This window comes from Bufo gargarizans, chromosome 6 (assembly GCF_014858855.1).
Source record: "Bufo gargarizans isolate SCDJY-AF-19 chromosome 6, ASM1485885v1, whole genome shotgun sequence".
NCBI lineage: Eukaryota > Metazoa > Chordata > Amphibia > Anura > Bufonidae > Bufo > Bufo gargarizans.
Genome location: NC_058085.1, coordinates 70571922 through 70589893, shown reverse-complemented (window position 1 = coordinate 70589893; position 17972 = coordinate 70571922). Strand labels below are relative to the sequence as shown.

The 17972-nt window shown below is 46.9% G+C and overlaps 1 protein-coding gene across 2 annotated transcripts in view; it reads right to left on the bottom strand.

Moving 5' to 3' along the window:
- The window catches only part of RPRD1B (regulation of nuclear pre-mRNA domain containing 1B), a 67478-nt gene that overhangs the window by 33102 nt on the left and 16404 nt on the right, over positions 1-17972 (bottom strand). For both annotated transcript variants that reach the window (XM_044296840.1, XM_044296841.1), the window contains exons 2-3: positions 8753-8882; positions 2633-2769 (exon numbers count right to left, since the gene is read on the bottom strand). In XM_044296840.1, the coding sequence (XP_044152775.1) occupies positions 2633-2769; positions 8753-8882 (267 nt within the window). The remainder of the gene's footprint in view (positions 1-2632; positions 2770-8752; positions 8883-17972) is intronic.

Genomic DNA, 17972 nt, shown 5'->3' with positions numbered 1-17972 from the left:
AGTAGAGTGCCCCAGCCAAGAACCCCCCCCCAGCCATATACCCCAAAACCAGTTACAAAAAGGAAAAAAGGACTCAACGACTATTTCATTACAGGGCGTTTAGAAGTCCAAGGTGAAGGGACATGAGTGTTCCAGGGGCCACAGTGCCTCCATAACAGAACCAGCCATGGATAAGTCACCTAGTCCTCAAAATTTTGCAAATCACAACAGTTTCCCCATAACAGAGCTATCCCCAGTGCCCCCATAACAGCAAGACTGTTAGACTGATGCGTTATCCCCCATTACATAGGGCTCCTAGGAGCCAAAAAACAGGACAAAATAATGGAGCATGCTGCTCCATTTCCTCTGGCAAAGTGCCGGGTAAGGGCTTGTTCACGCGACCGTATGGCTTTTTCAGTGTTTTGCGGGCCGTTTTTCCCTGAATCCTTTTTCCGTTTCTTTTCCAGTAGTGTTTCCGGTTCCGTTTTTCCGTATGGCATATACAGTACAGACCAAAAGTTTGGACACACCTTCTCATTCAAAGAGTTAATGAGAATAACAACTGTTAAGAGGAGACTGTGTGAATCAGGCCTTCATGGTAGAATATCTGCTAGGAAACCACTGCTAAGGACAGGCAACAAGCAGAAGAGACTTGTTTGGGCTAAAGAACACAAGGAATGGACATTAGATCAGTGGAAATCTGTGCTTTGGTCTGATGAGTCCAAATTTGAGATCTTTGGTTCCAACCACCGTGTCTTTCTGCGACGCAGAAAAGGTGAACGGATGGACTCTACATGCCTGGTTCCCACCGTGAAGCATGGAGGAGGAGGTGTGATGGTGTGGGGGTGCTTTGCTGGTGACACTGTTGGGGATTTATTCAAAATTGAAGGCATACTGAACCAGCATGGCTACCACAGCATCTTGCAGCGGCATGCTATTCCATCCGGTTTGCGTTTAGTTGGACCATCATTTATTTTTCAACAGGACAATGACCCCAAACACACCTCCAGGCTGTGTAAGGGCTATTTGACCATGAAGGAGAGTGATGGGGTGCTGCGCCAGATGACCTGGTCTCCACAGTCACTGGACCTGAACCCAATCGAGATGGTTTGGGGTGAGCTGGACCGCAGAGTGAAGGCAAAAGGGCCAAGAAGTGCTAAGCATCTCTGGGAACTCCTTCAAGACTGTTGGAAGACCATTTCAGGTGACTACCTCTTGAAGCTCATCAAGAGAATGCCAAGAGTGTGCAAAGCAGTAATCAAAGCAAAAGGTGGCTACTTTGAAGAACCTAGAATATGACATATTTTCAGTTGTTTCACACTTGTTGGTTATGTATATAATTCCATATGTGTTAATTCATAGTTTTGATGCCTTCAGTGTGAATCTACAATTTTCATAGTCATGAAAATAAAGAAAACTCTTTGAATGAGAAGGTGTGTCCAAACTTTTGGTCTGTACTGTACATTACACAGTAATTACATAGAAAAAAAATTCAATAGCTGGTTCCACAAAAACGGAACGGATAGGATACGGAATACATACGGAGTACATTCCGTATGTGTTCCGTTTAATTTTTTTTGCTGACCCATTGACTTGAATGTTCTATCTTTGAACGGAACGGAAAAGGAATGCATGCGGAGTACATTTGCGAAACCATTGAAATGATTGGTTCCATATATGGAACCCAAAAAACGTTTGTGTGAGCAAGCCCTAACATGAAGGAAACCTGAAAGACTCCATTATAGTCAATGGGATTCGTCGAGTGCAGTTTGGGTCGGTCATGTGATGGAACCGAGCAGAACAATGTGGCCTAAGTAATTTACAAAGTGGACAATAATATCAGACTTGGGGTCCATTCACACGTCCGTAGTTCTGGGTCCGCAAAATTGCAGAACGGGTGCGGACCCATTCATATCAATGGGGCTGCAAACGATGCGGACAGCACGCCGTCTGCCGTCCTCATCCGTAGTATCGTTCCGCGGCCCCGCAAAAAATAAAAATAAAATAGAGCATGTCCTATTATTGTCCACAATCGCAGACAAGAATAGGCATTTCTATCATAGGGCCGGCCATGTGCAGTCCGCAAAACACTTACGGACGTGTGAATGGACCCTAATACAAATGAGGAGGATGCATTCAAGAGGTCTCCGCTTTCAAACCCTTTCGGGCAGGGGCCTCACCGCTGTATCTGTGGAGGGGAGCATACTTACCTGGCTTCTATCACTTTGTTCTGGCTCCGAAGTTGCTGGGGGGGTGAGTCACATGTGACACTGCAGCCAATGACCGGCAGCAGCGGTGCCCCTCAAGCAGCACCTGACCCAGTATGCTTTCCTCCACAAGTACAGTAGATTGGGGGGGATGTTTGCTCAAAAGGGTTGAAAAGCTGTACTATCCCTTTAAAAGCTGGTGCCCCAAAAAAAAAAAAAAAAAAAAAAAAAAAATGAAAATTGGCCAAAATCTGATTGGTTGCCATGGTCAACTACACTGGTTTAGATACATCATGTGACATCAGTATGAATGTGAGGCGGACACCTGTGGAGGAGGAGGAGGGGTTAACCGGAGGCGCTCCTTAGAAAACAGCGCCGCTTACATCCATGCATCAAGTAAAGCAAGGCGGACCAATGTCACATGGGGCCCCTCATAGGCGATGTACCTGGAGGTTCCCTGGGGCTGTCGTCTTCATTGATCGCCAGCCTGAGCTGCTGGATGAAGTCGGCGGAGTAGACGCCGCGCTCCTGCCAGATGTGTAGCAGCCTCTCCAAGGGCTTCCGGCAGCCATCGTCGGCTTCACTGCAACATAAAGGAGGGAGAAAGAAGGCAAGTCACATCATCAGAAGGAGCAAGCAGGTACATGGGAAACGGTGAAGGTGGTGGCAGAGTATGATCAGATATCAGAACATAATGTAACAGACCCTCTGCTCAGCGCAGAGAGTAGACTGCGTCTCCGCGGCAGTCATGGTTCAGGGGCGGTAAGCAAACCAAACTTTTCCACTGCCACGCTGTAATAAGAGACAGGACTGATTTATGTATTACAGAATGGCATCCATGGCTAGCTGACAGTCTCTGCACTTTATGCTGCAATTTCTATTTTATTTTTTTATGGACAGAAATCTGTTCCAATTCTCCAAATTGTATTTTGGATTTAAAGGGGTACTCCACTGAGCTGTATGTCTGCAACATATACTTCTAGTGACCCTCCAGCCACACCTAATATTTGACTATACATAGATTATGTACCTGGTGCCCGACATTCCTCCCATGGTTCCTTTGTTTTTCCTTTCTGCTCCCCCATCTGATTTATTTCAAGATGGCCGCCACAGTCTCAGACTTCCGCATACAGAGCGCTGTTTGGAAAGTCTAAGACCCGCCCCCTCCATTGCTCTTGGGTGCACACATTGCCCCCGCTCTTGGAGCACATCTGTCCGAGGACAGTGGGGAGGGAGGGGGCACGTCTGACATTCTTTTAGAGCTCGGCAGGGGGAAATCTGAGACAGACAGTGGAGGCCACCTTGAAGAAAATCAGACCGCAGAACCGAATGGAGGAACAGAGACGGCAGCTGAGGAATGAAAGGCATCAGGCATGTAAATTATATAGAACGGTGAAATTTTAGGTTTGGACTGGAGTGAAAGAGAAGACCTGGCTTTATATGCTACCAATCCTCCATATTATGGTCACAGCTTACCCCCTCTCCCTCCCTGCACAATAACCCGAGTTGCTGCTGTAAAGCTAATCTCTAAACAGTTATGCGCAGATCTGAGCAGCGGCTATGGGAAGATGGCTGCCCCATAATCATGTACATAAAAAATGTTTTTTAATTTGGAAAAATACATGGGTGACACATTCCCTTTACGGTAAGGTGTGAAGGTGTTAGGAGCCATGTAGATCACAGTATTAGCAGACCTTGGGGTACGTAGAAAGAACAGAATGGACATACTTGTGAAAGAGAAGATGCATCAACGCCAAGAGCACAAAACATGTATTCAGTCAATATCCAAGTGCAATTTAAGGGTTAAGTTAATTCCCCCTTTCTAGAAGGCGGCTCCCGCTGAGCTGATATATGGCCTTGAGTACAAGCTTTGCTTCCCGAAACCTAGATCTTGTGATTTATGTGAAAGTTGTTAGCGGCCAAACGCTGCTGGTAATATATTATCGCGCACTTCCTTCTCAGTTCCAAGAGTGTGATCGCGGCCCCGTGTTCCAGCAGAAGAGTCTCCCGCCATTATGGCCGTGCAAAGTCAGAAGAAGATGCATCAGTCACTCACAAATACATTTGAGAGAAAATTTAGGGGACGCCCACATTGCTGAGAAAAATGATGGTTTTGATATATGAAAATGAGCCTCTAGGAGCAACGGGGGGCGTTGCCATTACACCTAGAGGCTCTGCTTTCTCTGCAACTGCCGCGTCCTCTGCATTTTGATTGACAGGGCCAGGCAGCGTAAATGTAATCACACCTGTCCCGGAGAGGACGCGGCACTTGCAGAGAGAGCAGAGCCTCTAGATATAAAGGTAACGCCCCCGCTGCTCCTAGAGGCCTATTAGGATATAATAAAACCATCATTCTCAGCAATGTGGGCACATGTGAACACGGGACCAACACAGACGCCTTCATTACAAGAGCCAAGCTAACTCACTGACCACTAACAGAGTTCGGCAGGCAAGCTCAGTGACCTCTACGGAAGTCATTTTGCAGGGAGGGGGAGAAGGTAAACTGTGCCCATCACATATTGTCAATAGTGGATCCTATGTTATCTATACTAGTTAATATATATTTGTAATTCTGCCTTTGATAAAGAGATGACTGCTTAAAGGCAAGGAAGCGTAGTGGCCAGAGTAAAAAACTTTTTTTTTTTAAGTCAATTTTAGTAAATACTTCTGTATTCATCAGAAAATAACTGAAGCATATTTACTTAGTAATCTGCATTGTGACCTTACTATACTAGTCCTCTGGGATATTATAGGGGTTGTCTCACCTGGTATATTATTATTATTATTATTTATTATTATTATTAAAGAGCCATTCATTCCATAGGGCCCTGCCCGTGAGGGCTTACAATCTACATGGTATGGGAGAAGGACACAGTAGGTGAGGGTGAAGCTGGTCATGGCGGTATAGAGGCAGCAGGGTCATTGGTTGTAGGCTTGTCTGAAGAGGTGGGTTTTCAGGTTTCTTTTGAAGGATTCCACTGAAGGTGAGAGTCTGATATGTTGGGGTAGCGAGTTCCAGAGTATGGGGGATGCACGGGAGAAATCTTGGAGTCGATTGTGGGAAGAGGCGATAAGAGGAGAGGAGAGAAGGAGGTCTTGTGAGGATCCAGTGAAGGGATTGGCAGAGGGGAGAGGCAGAGGAGTAATAAGGTGAGAGGTGGATTAGTCGGGCAGCGGAGTTGAGGATGGATTGGAGGGGTGCGAGGGTGCTAGATGGAAGGCCACAGAGGAGAATGTTGCAGTAGTCTAGGCGGGAGATAATGAGGGCACGTACGAGCATTTTCGCAGATTCGAAGTTAAGGCAAGCGCGGATGCGGGAGATGTTTTTGAGTTGGAGGTGGCAGGTGGTGGAAAGGGCTTGGATGTGCGGTCGGAAGGAAAGGGCAGAATCTAAGGTCACTCCAAGGCAGCGGGCTTTTTTGACTGGGGATAATGTGCAGCCATTGATCGTGATAGATAGGTCTGTTGGGGGGGGTTGAACAAGATGGGGGAAAGATTATGAATTCTGTCTTATCCATGTTAAGTTTAAGAAAGCGAGAGGCGAAGAAGGATGATATAGAAGATAGACATTGTGGGATTCTTGATAGTAAGGTGGATTTGTGTGTCGTCAGCATAGGAGTGATACTGAAAGCCATGGGACTCTATGAGCTGTCCCAGGCCAAAAGTGTAGATTGAGAAGAGCAGGGGTCCTAGGACAGAGCCTTGCGGGACACCAACAGAGAGGGCATGAGACGAGGAGGTGGTGTGGGAGTGGGAGACGCTAAACGTCCGGTCTGTGAGGTATGATGTGATCCAGGAGAGAGCCAGGTCAGTGATGCCAAGAGATGAGAGAGTTTGCAACAGAAGGGTGTGGTCAACAGTGTCGAAGGCAGAGGACAGGTCAAGGAGAAGGAGGACAGAGTATTGTTTCTTGGTTTTGGCTGTCAGTAGGTCATTGGTGACTTTGGTAAGGGCAGTCTCGGTCGAGTGGTGGGTTCGGAAGCTGGATTGTAGGCGGTCAAAGAGGGAGCAGGAGGAGAGGTGGGAGGACAGTTCAGAATGGACATGTTGTTCACTAGGATATGCCACCAATCTCAAAAAGGCATGGAGCCCACATTTGGCACTCCCATAGAAATGAATGGAGGTGGCACCGTGTGCGTGGTGTACTCTCCTGAACCTTGGGCGCTTTGTTCTAAAGATAGGCGCGGGTCCCAGAGGTGATGAGAGATATGCCACCAATGTTGGCAGTGAGACAACCCCTTTAAGAAACTGACAACTGGGACATACCAATTAAGGGCACGCGCCTACGCACTCCGATACTGTCCAATAAGGGCTGACGTGTCAGACTCTATAGAGGCACACTTTGACAAGGGGATTACCAACGCCCGGTGGTAAATTCAGCTGTACATTTTCAGGAGGGATAACAGAGGAATGGCATAACAGTTTTATCAATGACTCAAAATTGTTATTTCATGAAACTATAAAGTATTGTATTTTACACTTTAAAAGGACACCCAAAAATAGGGGAAAAGGCAGTGCATCTTATAAAGCGAATGCCAGTGAGCGCTTCCATTATGGAAGCACTTACCAGCTTGCAGGAGGTATAAGGACCGGTACTGGTGAGCGTCAGGATGTAGTCTGTGCAGTATGACCTGATGCTGTACGCCGCAATATAACAGCGCTGCTCTGCACCGGAAAAGACCAGGGAGCGGCGAGTACAGGAGAGGTAAGTTAATTTATCTATTACATCTCTGACAGGGGTCTGCTCTGAGCTCTGACGGGGGTCTGCTCTGAGCTCTGACGGGGGTCTGCTCTGAGCTCTGACGGGGGTCTGCTCTGAGCTCTGACGGGGGTCTGCTCTGAGCTCTGACGGGGGTCTGCTCTGAGCTCTGACGGGGGTCTGCTCTGAGCTCTGACGGGGGTCTGCTCTGAGCTCTGACGGGGGTCTGCTCTGAGCTCTGACGGGGGTCTGCTCTGAGCTCTGATGAAAAATATTTATATGGTTATTTTCCACTTCTAGAACCTAAGTGCGTCTTATCAGGCGAAAAATACGGTACTAAACCAGGCTCGTCAGGAGAGCCCATGAAAGTAAACCAAAAGGAGGAATGTCATCTGTTCAAGCTTTATTTTCACGGAAGAGGATTTAAAAACAAAGTGCACACACCACTAGAGGGCTGTGGAGGGGAGCGGTGAATATTCGTTTCTCTTAGGGAGAACGTTAGACCATCCTAGCAGCCTATACGACATTTTCAAGGGATCAGCAATGTACAACTCCACAGATTTAAAATGGGAACCAATTCACAGAGTCAAAGGGGTTTCTGGAAAGACAAAACCATGTCACCCACTGAAACACTCCTTCATTCCAGCATCCTAAAACAGCGCCCTCCAATACTGTGTGGTTGTGTCTGGTACTGCACCTCAAACCTCACACAAGTGAACAGGAAAAATTGCAGTGTAGTGTTCAATTTTGTATCTGTCTCATGCTGCTGGTCGGAGGGGGGAGGGGACCGAGCCCCTAACAATCTGACAATTATGTGATTCTAGAGAAAAACCTATGGAATCCCCAGTAGCAGATTTATGGCCACCATGTCTAGGGTTGAATGCTGCCTAGATGCAGAGTGCAGACTGCATTTCTAGCACTCGACAGTCTATCATACACCTGGAGTCATTCTAATAGTAATATTATAGGCGTGTTATTTAAAGTGCTTCCCCACTTTGGGCAATTCCTACTTATTAGAAGGGTCCCTTGACAATAAGATGATCATGGGACCTCCAGCAATCTGTAACTCTAGCAGTAAGTGTTCTTCTTTCCCACAGCATCACCACAGGCAAAATGAAGCATTACAAGTGCCTATTCATATCAATGTCTTCTGTATGTCGGGCAGGTCCTCCAGAGCAAGACGTGCTCTTTGTAAACACTCTAACCAAGAGATGAAGACCCCCCTAATAACCCAGAGTTTCCTAACATCGTATATATAAAAACAGGCATCCTAAACAGGACAACCCCTTTAAGAAAGTCTTAAAGGGATTTTCCAAAAGTTATTTTTATTGATGACCTATCCCTCTGGATAGGTTATCAGGAGGGATGAGCGAATCAATTTCGAATGAAACATCCGAAGTCAATTCGCATACAACTTTGTTCTAATACTGTACGGAGCAGGAGCTCCGTACAGTACTAGAATGTATTGGCTCCGATGAGCCGAAGTTATTGCTTCGCGAAGTCTCACGAGACTTCTGGTAATAACTTCTAAAATGTATTTGTGCTGTACAAAAACATTTCACAAACCTCTGGTTCGGTTCAAGAGAAATGTTTTTTTACAGTGAAAATTTAATTTGTGAAGTTATTACCCCAAGGCGTTCCGTATGGCATCCGTTTTTTTTTGCGGATCAGTTTTTTTTTGTGGATCCATTGTAATAATGCTTATCGCTGTACGCAAACTAGAATAAAATAGGACATGCACAATGGTTTACTATTTAGAGTATAAATGTGCAGACAGAAGCCCGGGGGTTAAGGAACGTCACATAGCGTCTACAGAGAAGACAGAGACCACCGGCCGGGGTAAGAATTGAATTGTCATTTGTCCTACCTGGACACGTGGGAGAAGGCATCCAGAAGAACGCTCTCAAATTCACGGGTAAACTCCGGTCCCTTGCGTTTACTGTTCTGAATGACATCATTGGCCAAATAGAGGAATGTCAGCTTTCGACTTGGCTTTGCTGGAAAGTGAAGAGTTAATCAGGTCAGTGAATGAACCAATGCAATCAATCATGTAAACCAAACTTCTGCCAAAAGCATGTGGGGTTTTAAGCTACAGTGACAGCTCCCCCTACAGGACACTTTTGGAAACACACCTGGTTAAAGAGCCAGCCACATGGTCCCCCACAGTGATGAGAATTACCCTCTGGCTTACATATTACTGCAGTCTATGTGCATATGGACGGCACGTAACGTGCAGGGATATACAAGGTACAATAAACCGGACAATACAGACTCTATACACACGTATATAGATATACAAGCTATTCCACTGCTGCCATTATTTACTGGGAAGGGGTGCCCTCCAGGAAGCACCATCTAGGAAGCAACGTGCTCTGCACCACGACTCTGCACCCCTTAACCACTCCCGCGGCAGGTGACCCGCTTTTTGAGGAACTTCTTATCAGACCTCCTTAAAAAGACTATAGAAAAGATGGAAAACGTATCTAGCGGGAACCCAAAATTATTTGTTTTGACCTAGTTCACTGAGCGCACCTCCTCAAGGGGCGTACACCCAACAGATCTACTGCCTCAAAGTTTCCGCAGCACTTTACGCTAGCAGCCGTGTAAAATTGTCTTGTCAATTTATGTTGTGGATTTCACCCCCTTCAATGCAATAGGGTGAAGTCTGCATGTAACTCATTCGTGGCGGGCGCATTTTGCTAAATTTATAAATAAATAAAAAAGAAGAACCTAATGTTCATTTTTATTTTAATATCCATTTTAATCAAACTATATAAGCCCACTCGCCACTTCAAGGCAACCTCTAAAAGATGTGCTACAGATATTGCTGACCTATCCTCCAGTCACCCGCATCAATATCAAGTCGGTGGTGGTCCGACACCCAGCTCCCCACCGATCCAGCTGTTTCAGGCAGCTGTGCTACTGGAAATAATACAGTATTGGCGTGGGAGGCAGACAGCGCCATACATCGTGTAGTGGCCGTGCTGGGATACTGCAGCTCAGCTCCCATTGAAGTGAACAGGAGCTGAGCTGCAGTATGCCAACCCCAGAAACCACACAGTATACGTATAGTTAACAGTACCGCAGCTGCCCGAAACAGCTGATCAGCGGGGGCACCGGGTGTGGGACCTCCACGACCTGATAGTGTTCTATCACTACTGAGCAAAATGTATAAAAAGGAACATAAATTTCTTACTAAACTGTTTGAGCAGAACCTATAAGCCCACACGTCACTTCACCGCAACCTCTTTTTAGTGGGTCCCTACACAATTAGGTGCAGCAACGCGTGGCGACTACCAAGGTCACAACACAGCGTACGCAGCCTAACAGCACCCCTGGCTCTAACACCCCGTACGACCACAGTAATGAAGGTCACCAAAGAGGACCAACACCAACCCTCAGACAGAGAACAGATAGGCAGGGACGCACACCGGGTGCCCACGTACGGTTGAGAAACAGTTTGCCTGAAAAATCCCGCAATCACGGGCAAAGGTTATGCAAGTGCCTCACCGTGGTGTATTTTTATAAGTGTATGAGAACTAAATGATATATTTTTTTTTATACATTATATACACAATATAAAATTACAGTAGCCTCGGCAGCCATAATGGAAATCGGAGGATTTTTATATTACCTCGTTTTATGATTAACCAGCGTCATTGATAAAGGCGATGGAGCGTCCCCTTAATGCGCATGTCATTCAGATGAATGCTGCACAGGCTTTAAAAACAGGAGGACAAAAAAAAAAAAAAAAAAAAAAAATCTGCAATTGGGTTGTGAAAGGCGCAGGAAGCTCTTTGACTGCGATTAGCTCTGCATTTGTACAGTGATTATTCCGGATACAGCCATTTACCGAGATAGAGTCCAAGTGTCACGGATGCGGCTTGATTCATCAAACATTACAGAATGATTGCAGCCATTGTATTACCAAGGCAACCTCCAGCAAATTACCCAACCGAGCGATATTAAGGGCCATTAGAATGAAAAATTAGGAATAGCGGAGATCATACTCAGAATATGCACTGTTTGGCGCATTTCTCCCCTGAATAAGTACGTTCAGGATTATTGTGCATTCATCGACAAGGGTCAGGACGTCGCATAAAAAATATAAAAATAAAATAAAATAAGAAAGGCAGGAGGACTGCAGTGAGTAAGTAATGCTTTGTTCCAGAAGACGGACCCCGAGTGGTGCCAGGAGGGCATTGTGTTCTGGACTTTATTCAAAGGCCGCCCAAGACATGTCGTACTGTACAGGGTTTAACTCATTATTAGGCCTCAAGCACACAACAGTTATGCGGTCCACAAAATACCGATGCGGTCCGCAATTTAATTTTTTTTAGAAGACCCACTGACTTCAAATTGCAGATCTGCAAAATACGGATACCGTCCATGTTCTATCCGCATTTTTTGCAGACTCATTGACTTTAATAGGTCGGTGCGGGAAAGTACAGGACATGTCCTTTCTGCAGAATGGACACACGTCTGCGGAAAGTGCATGGATCACCTGTGCGCTTTCCACAACCGTATGCCCATTTCACAGAAAAAGAGAATATGTTTGCAGAATGCAGCCCACAGACGCATCGAAGTCAGTGGGTCAGCCAGTAATGCGGATGTAACACGGGCGGTATCCGTATTTTGCGGATCTGTAATCTAAGGACTGTAAAATACATACAGCTGTGTGCATGAGGTCTTATATAGCGCTCCCCCCCCTCCCCCTACAGGTTGCTGGGTTTGGATGGGGGAGGGGTTGTGAAGGTGTAAGAAATCCCACGCCTCCGTACCCATCTGACTTCATACAGGATCACAGTGGGGCTCACTGCTTCTAAGGGAGAATATGTCGGCAGCGTGCAGACGCACCATTAAGGGGGTATGTTGGTTAGTTAAAGTCATCCGCTACCCACACGGGATACTTACTTTGAAATCAATTTTGGGGTTGACAGACTCCTTATAATGCCCACACTGTCCCTCAAGGGACAATGCGTAGACTAGGTCCTACACTTGCCCATGACTACGGTCCATGCTTGGCGTAACATTTAACCAACACAGACATCTGACTAGACCACACGCCTTCAGCCAATTTCTACAGGTGGCACTGACACACTAAGCGCGTCTGGGCAGCCGAAGGACCTCTACTCTTCCTCTCTATGCCTTCAATTCCATACAAAAGAATACAGGGACTATTCTGACACATTGAAGAGGTTTTCCAGGATTTTTTTATACGAATAGACCACCAAGTTCAGATTGTCAGAGGTCTGACGCCCCTCACCCCCCATGAACAGTTCAGGAGTAGGAAACAAGAGGCAGAATTACATTGCTCCATTCATTGTGTAGTAGACGAAGCTGGTTACTGCAGCACTACCTCCTTTGACTTCAGTGGGGACAATGCTGCAGTAACCAGCTCCGTCCACTACACAATGGATGACACTTTGTAGTTCTGGCCTGGAGGCTACTACAAAACAGTTGGGTGCCTCTGGGGCCGGCTTCTATCTCAAGTAAAAGGCTATGCCTTGAATGGAGAGCAAGTTGCACATGTTCATCTTTCTCCATTCATTGCTGACTCGTCACGAGCTGGCGCGGCTATTGTTAGGAGTCCCATAGTGGTGAACGGAGGGGCGCCCGCACATGAGCAAAGTGCTCTTTCATTATGGTGCATCTCCGATCTTGAGATATGAGGTGGACCAGAAGTGGGATCTCTGCTATATACACACACACACACAACATATGATACCGATTTTCCACTCCAAATAATAACAAATGTATCATGTGTGCGTACAAAGGAACTGCAGAGGCACTTGAACAGGTGTCTAAACGGAGCCATAACATAGTATTATCGCGATTTATGCCCACCTTAACTGCCCATTCCTGCCATCAGCGAGACCTAATCCATCCTATGGGCAGTGAATACATCAGACTTAGCCCACTTTCACACGAGCGAGTAATCCGCGTGGGTACGATGCGAACGCATTGCACCCGCACTGAATCCAGACCCATTCATTTCAATGGGGCTGTGCACATGAGCATTGTTTTTCACGTATCACTTGTGCGTTGTGTGAAAATCGCAGCATGTTCTATAGTCAGTGTTTTTCACGCAACGCTGGCCCAATAAAAGTGAATGGGGCTGCGTAAAAAAAAAAAAAAAAAATCTGCAAGCAAGTACGGATGCGATGCATTTTTCACCGATTGTTGCCAAGAGATGTTGTTTGTAAACCTTCGGTTATTTATCACGCATGTGAAAAACGCATCAATGCGCATTGCACCCGCGTGATAAAAACTTAATGCAATCGCAGGCAAAACTGAATGAACTTGCCTGCGAAATCGCGCATTTTTAACTGAACGCATCTGGACCTAATCCGTATCGTTCGTGTGCAAGAAGCCTTATTGGATATCTTTGTTACATATTAAAAGACAAAAATAAAAATAAAAATAAATGATCTGTGCTTCCGTTGGCAGGAACATCTCAAGTGTCAATCAGTCCTGAGTACCTTAAAGGGGTTGTCCGGGTTCAGAGCTGAACACGGACATACCCTTATTTTCACCCAGGCAGCCCCCCTGAGCCTAGCATCGGAGCATCTCATGCTCCGATGCGCTCCCGTGCCCTGCGCTAGATCGCGCAGGGCACGGGCTCTTGTGTTTTCAATAACACACTGCCGGGCGGTAACTTCCGCCCAGCGGTGTGTTCGGTGACGTCACCGGCTCTGAGGGGCGGGCTTTAGCTCTGCCCTAGCCGTTTTACTGGCTAGGGCAGAGCCAAATCCCGCCCATCAGTGCCGGTGACATCACCGGGGTTCCTGTCAGCCCCATGGAGAGCCCCGGTACGTCACCGGAACTCAGAAAAATGCCTTTGCCCTGCGCGATTTAGCGCAGGGCAAAGGAGAGCATCGGAGCATGAACTGCTCCGATGCTCCTGTCAGGGGGGCTGCCAGGGTGAAAATGGAGGGCTGTCCAGGTTCAGCTCTGAACCTGGACAACCCCTTTAAGGGCACCCCTCACACTGAGCCCCCATCAGATGCAAAAATATAGCTTTTAAGTTCAATAACATTTCAGTGAGGACAGAACGTTCAGAACATGAACCTCCGTTTTACTGCACTTCTTACATTTACAACGTCTTGGCAGAACAATAAGAGTCCAGTGTCCCCGGACAAGTCATTTATACATTCCAAGACTTGCGCCTAACCTTTCCATAGTGTCAAGAACCAACCAAGAAAAATCTATAATGAATGAGCGTCAGTCGTATTGTATGGTGCAGCAGCGAATTAATAAGATGCTACTGTTCCTCACTGCCACCGGTGAGGGAAAGATATTTTTGGTGGCGCTATCAAGTCCACCAAGTGAACTATTAAAAAGGCAAATAACACCTTTGGGGACATTTTTATTTTTTTATATATATTTTTTTTTAATAACCTCTTTCTACTTATCTTGTCCTAAAAATCTTTTTTTTTCTGTATTGAATTCTCTGTAGCTTTCAGTTTCACTGTTCCTTCTCAGTGAATCAGTCACGAGCTCATCTTAAAGCCCTAGATTAAGCGGTTTCATACGAATTTTAGGCTACTTTCACACTTGCGTTCAGAGCGGATCCGTCTGAGACGGATCCGCTCATATAATGCAGACGGTGGCTCCGTTCAGAATGGATCCGTCTGCATTATAGTGTAAAAAAAATTCTAAGTGTGAAAGTAGCTGCAGACGGATCCGTCCAGACTTTACATTGAAAGTCAATGGGGGACGGAGCAGTTTGAAGATTGAGCCATATTGTGTCATCTTCAAACGGATCCGTCCCCAATGACTTACATTGTAAGTCTGGACGGATCCGCTTGCCTCTGCACGGCCAGGCGAACACCCGAACGCTGCAAGCAGCGTTCAGGTGTCCGCCTGCTGAGCGGAGCAGAGGACAAACGCTGCTAGACTGATGCATTCTGAGCGGATCCGCGTCCACTCAGAATGCATTAGTGCTGGACGGAAGCGTTCGGGTCCGCTCGTGAGCCCCTTCAAACGGAACTCACAAGCGGACAGCTGAACGCTAGTGTGAAAGTAGCCTTAAATAAGTGTTTATGAGATGCTAAGAAAGTAAAGCTGAGGGCCACAGATTGAGCTGTCACAGCAACTCTGAGGGATTCAGTGAGGAGAAGGAACAGTCCGCAGATGCAGTGAAACTGGAAGCTGCAGAGGTAAAACTGTTGAAAATGTTTAATAAAGACCAATCAAATAATGACTTCTAGTCCAAAATAAGTAGAAATGCAAAGACAAAAAATGGCCCCAAAGGTGTCCATAGCCTTTAAACACTAATCTCTAGTGTAGATCAACTAATACTTGCTTCACGGTACGATGTTCCAGCAGTCTGTCCAAGCAGAGGAGCAGACTACCTGAATTACCGTATCCAGTAGGGCCAGACACCACTGGGGCCCGATGCCCATTCACTATAATGTGATCCGTTGGTTGTTCGGCATGAATGTTATCTTTCTGAGAGAAAAATACTGCCGTCTGCATTTTTCTGTCAGAACCCTGGCATTCATAATGGAAACCTGAGCGATCCCAATATAGTGAATGGGGATCCAGCGGTCCCCGGCCATAATAATTCAGGTAGTCCGCTCCTCAGCCGTAACAGTAACGCAGATGAGAACCTAGCCTAACCCTCATTTGTTGAGCACCGACCAGTTCTCTCTACAACTACCAGAAGGACCCGGCTTCGCTCGGGTATATTTCATCTATTTCATTTAATGTTTGTGTGTGTCGTTAAAAGATATCAACAGTATCCCCCATAACAGCGACCTCTACAGCACACCGCCCCTTTAACAGCGACGTCCACAGCACCCAGCCCCTTAACACTGACCCCCCCCCACAGCAGCTCATACCCTTAACTTAGACCTTCACAGCAGCCCACACCTTTAACAGCGAGTTTCACAGAACCCCAATCCCTTGACAGTAGGGCTGCAATGAATAATCGGCATTATCGATAATATTTCGATAACGGCCGATTCGTTGCTATGCAGGCGGTCAGGCACTATGCCTGCGGGTCCTTGAACTTTAAATCACTGCATCTTTATTACCTTACATCGAAGCTCCAGTATCAGGCAGAGCGGGCGGCAGCGTAACGTCACTCACTCACGTGACGCACATGCTCCGCCTGTATCATTCATAAAGTGGGTGGCGCAGTAGCGTCACGTGAGTGAGTGACGTTACGCTGCCGCCCGCTCTGCCTGTTACTGGAGCTTCATTGTAAGGTAATAAAGATGTGGTGATTTAAAGTAAAAGTTACTGCCGGTTAATGAATACTGCTGTGAGCGGGGCCAAGGCTGCTATGGGGAGGGGGGGGGGGGCGGGGTTTCTGTGGATGGCACTGTTCTGGGGAGGGAGGGTCGTCTGTGGATGGCACTGTTATGGGAGGGGACCTGTGAATGGTACTGTTATTAAAAGGGGGACCTGTGGATGACACTATATAACATCTTATGCTATATGTCTCATCTACAGATCTCCCCATAACAGTGCCATCCACAGATCCCCTACATAACAGTGCCATCCACAGATCCCCTACATAACAATGCCATCCACAGATCCCCTACATAACAGTGCCATCCACAGATCCCCTACATAACAGTGCCATCCACAGATCCCCTACATAACAGTGCCATCCACAGATCCCCTACATAACAGTGCCATCCACAGATCCCCTACATAACAGTGCCATCCACAGATCCCCTACATAACAGTGCCACCCACAGATCCCCTACATAACAGTGCCACCCACAGATCCCCTACATAACAGTGCCACCCACAGATCCCCTACATAACAGTGCCACCCACATATTGTTTTAATATGGCCTTTGAACATAATTTTTCAAGTAAGATCATATAAACCCCTTTTTTTCATTTTGGTGTTTTTTCCCCCCGATTAATCAATGAAAATATCGACAACTAATTGATTATTCAAATAATCGTTAGCTGCAGCCCCCTTAACAGTGACCTCACAGTACACCGCTGCCTTAACAGTCACCTCACAGTACACCGCTGCCTTAACAGTCACCTCACAGTACACCGCTGCCTTAACAGTCACCTCACAGTACACCGCTGCCTTAACAGTCACCTCACAGTACACCGCTGCCTTAACAGTCACCTCACAGTACACCGCTGCCTTAACAGTCACCTCACAGTACACCGCTGCCTTAACAGTCACCTCACAGTACACCGCTGCCTTAACAGTCACCTCACAGTACACCGCTGCCTTAACAGTCACCTCACAGTACACCGCTGCCTTAACAGTCACCTCACAGTACACCGCTGCCTTAACAGTCACCTCACAGTACACCGCTGCCTTAACAGTCACCTCACAGTACACCGCTGCCTTAACAGTCACCTCACAGTACACCGCTGCCTTAACAGTCACCTCACAGTACACCGCTGCCTTAACAGTCACCTCACAGTACACCGCTGCCTTAACAGTCACCTCACAGTACACCGCTGCCTTAACAGTCACCTCACAGTACACCGCTGCCTTAACAGTCACCTCACAGTACACCGCTGCCTTAACAGTCACCTCACAGTACACCGCTGCCTTAACAGTGACCTCCACAGCGCCCTGCCCCCTTAATGCTGGGGCTACACGATGACATATGTCGCACGTCATTCTGTCTCAACATTTTTTATAATGATAGTCTATGGTGTTGCACTGCGACATGTGACGTGCGGCGACACGACAATCGCAAAAAATCCATCCATGCAGTCGCAGCAAGCCACATGTCGCAGTGCAACACCATAGACTATCATTATAAAATTAGTCGTGTGACATCAATGTCGCGTGACACATGTAGCAGTGTAGTTGTGCCCTATGTGTTGTGCGACTTATTGCCCTAGCCTAAGGTCCCTTTCACACGAGCAAGTTTTCCGCGCGGGTGCAATGCGTGGCATGAACGCATGGCACCCGTACTGAATCCTGACCCATTAATTTCAATGGGTCTGTGTACATGAGCGTTGTTTTTCACACATCAGTTCTGCGTTGCGTGAAAATCGCAGCATGTTCTATATTCTGCGTTTTTCACGCAGCCCTGGCCCCATAGAAGTGAATGCGGCTGCGTGAAAAACGCGATGCATCCGCAAGC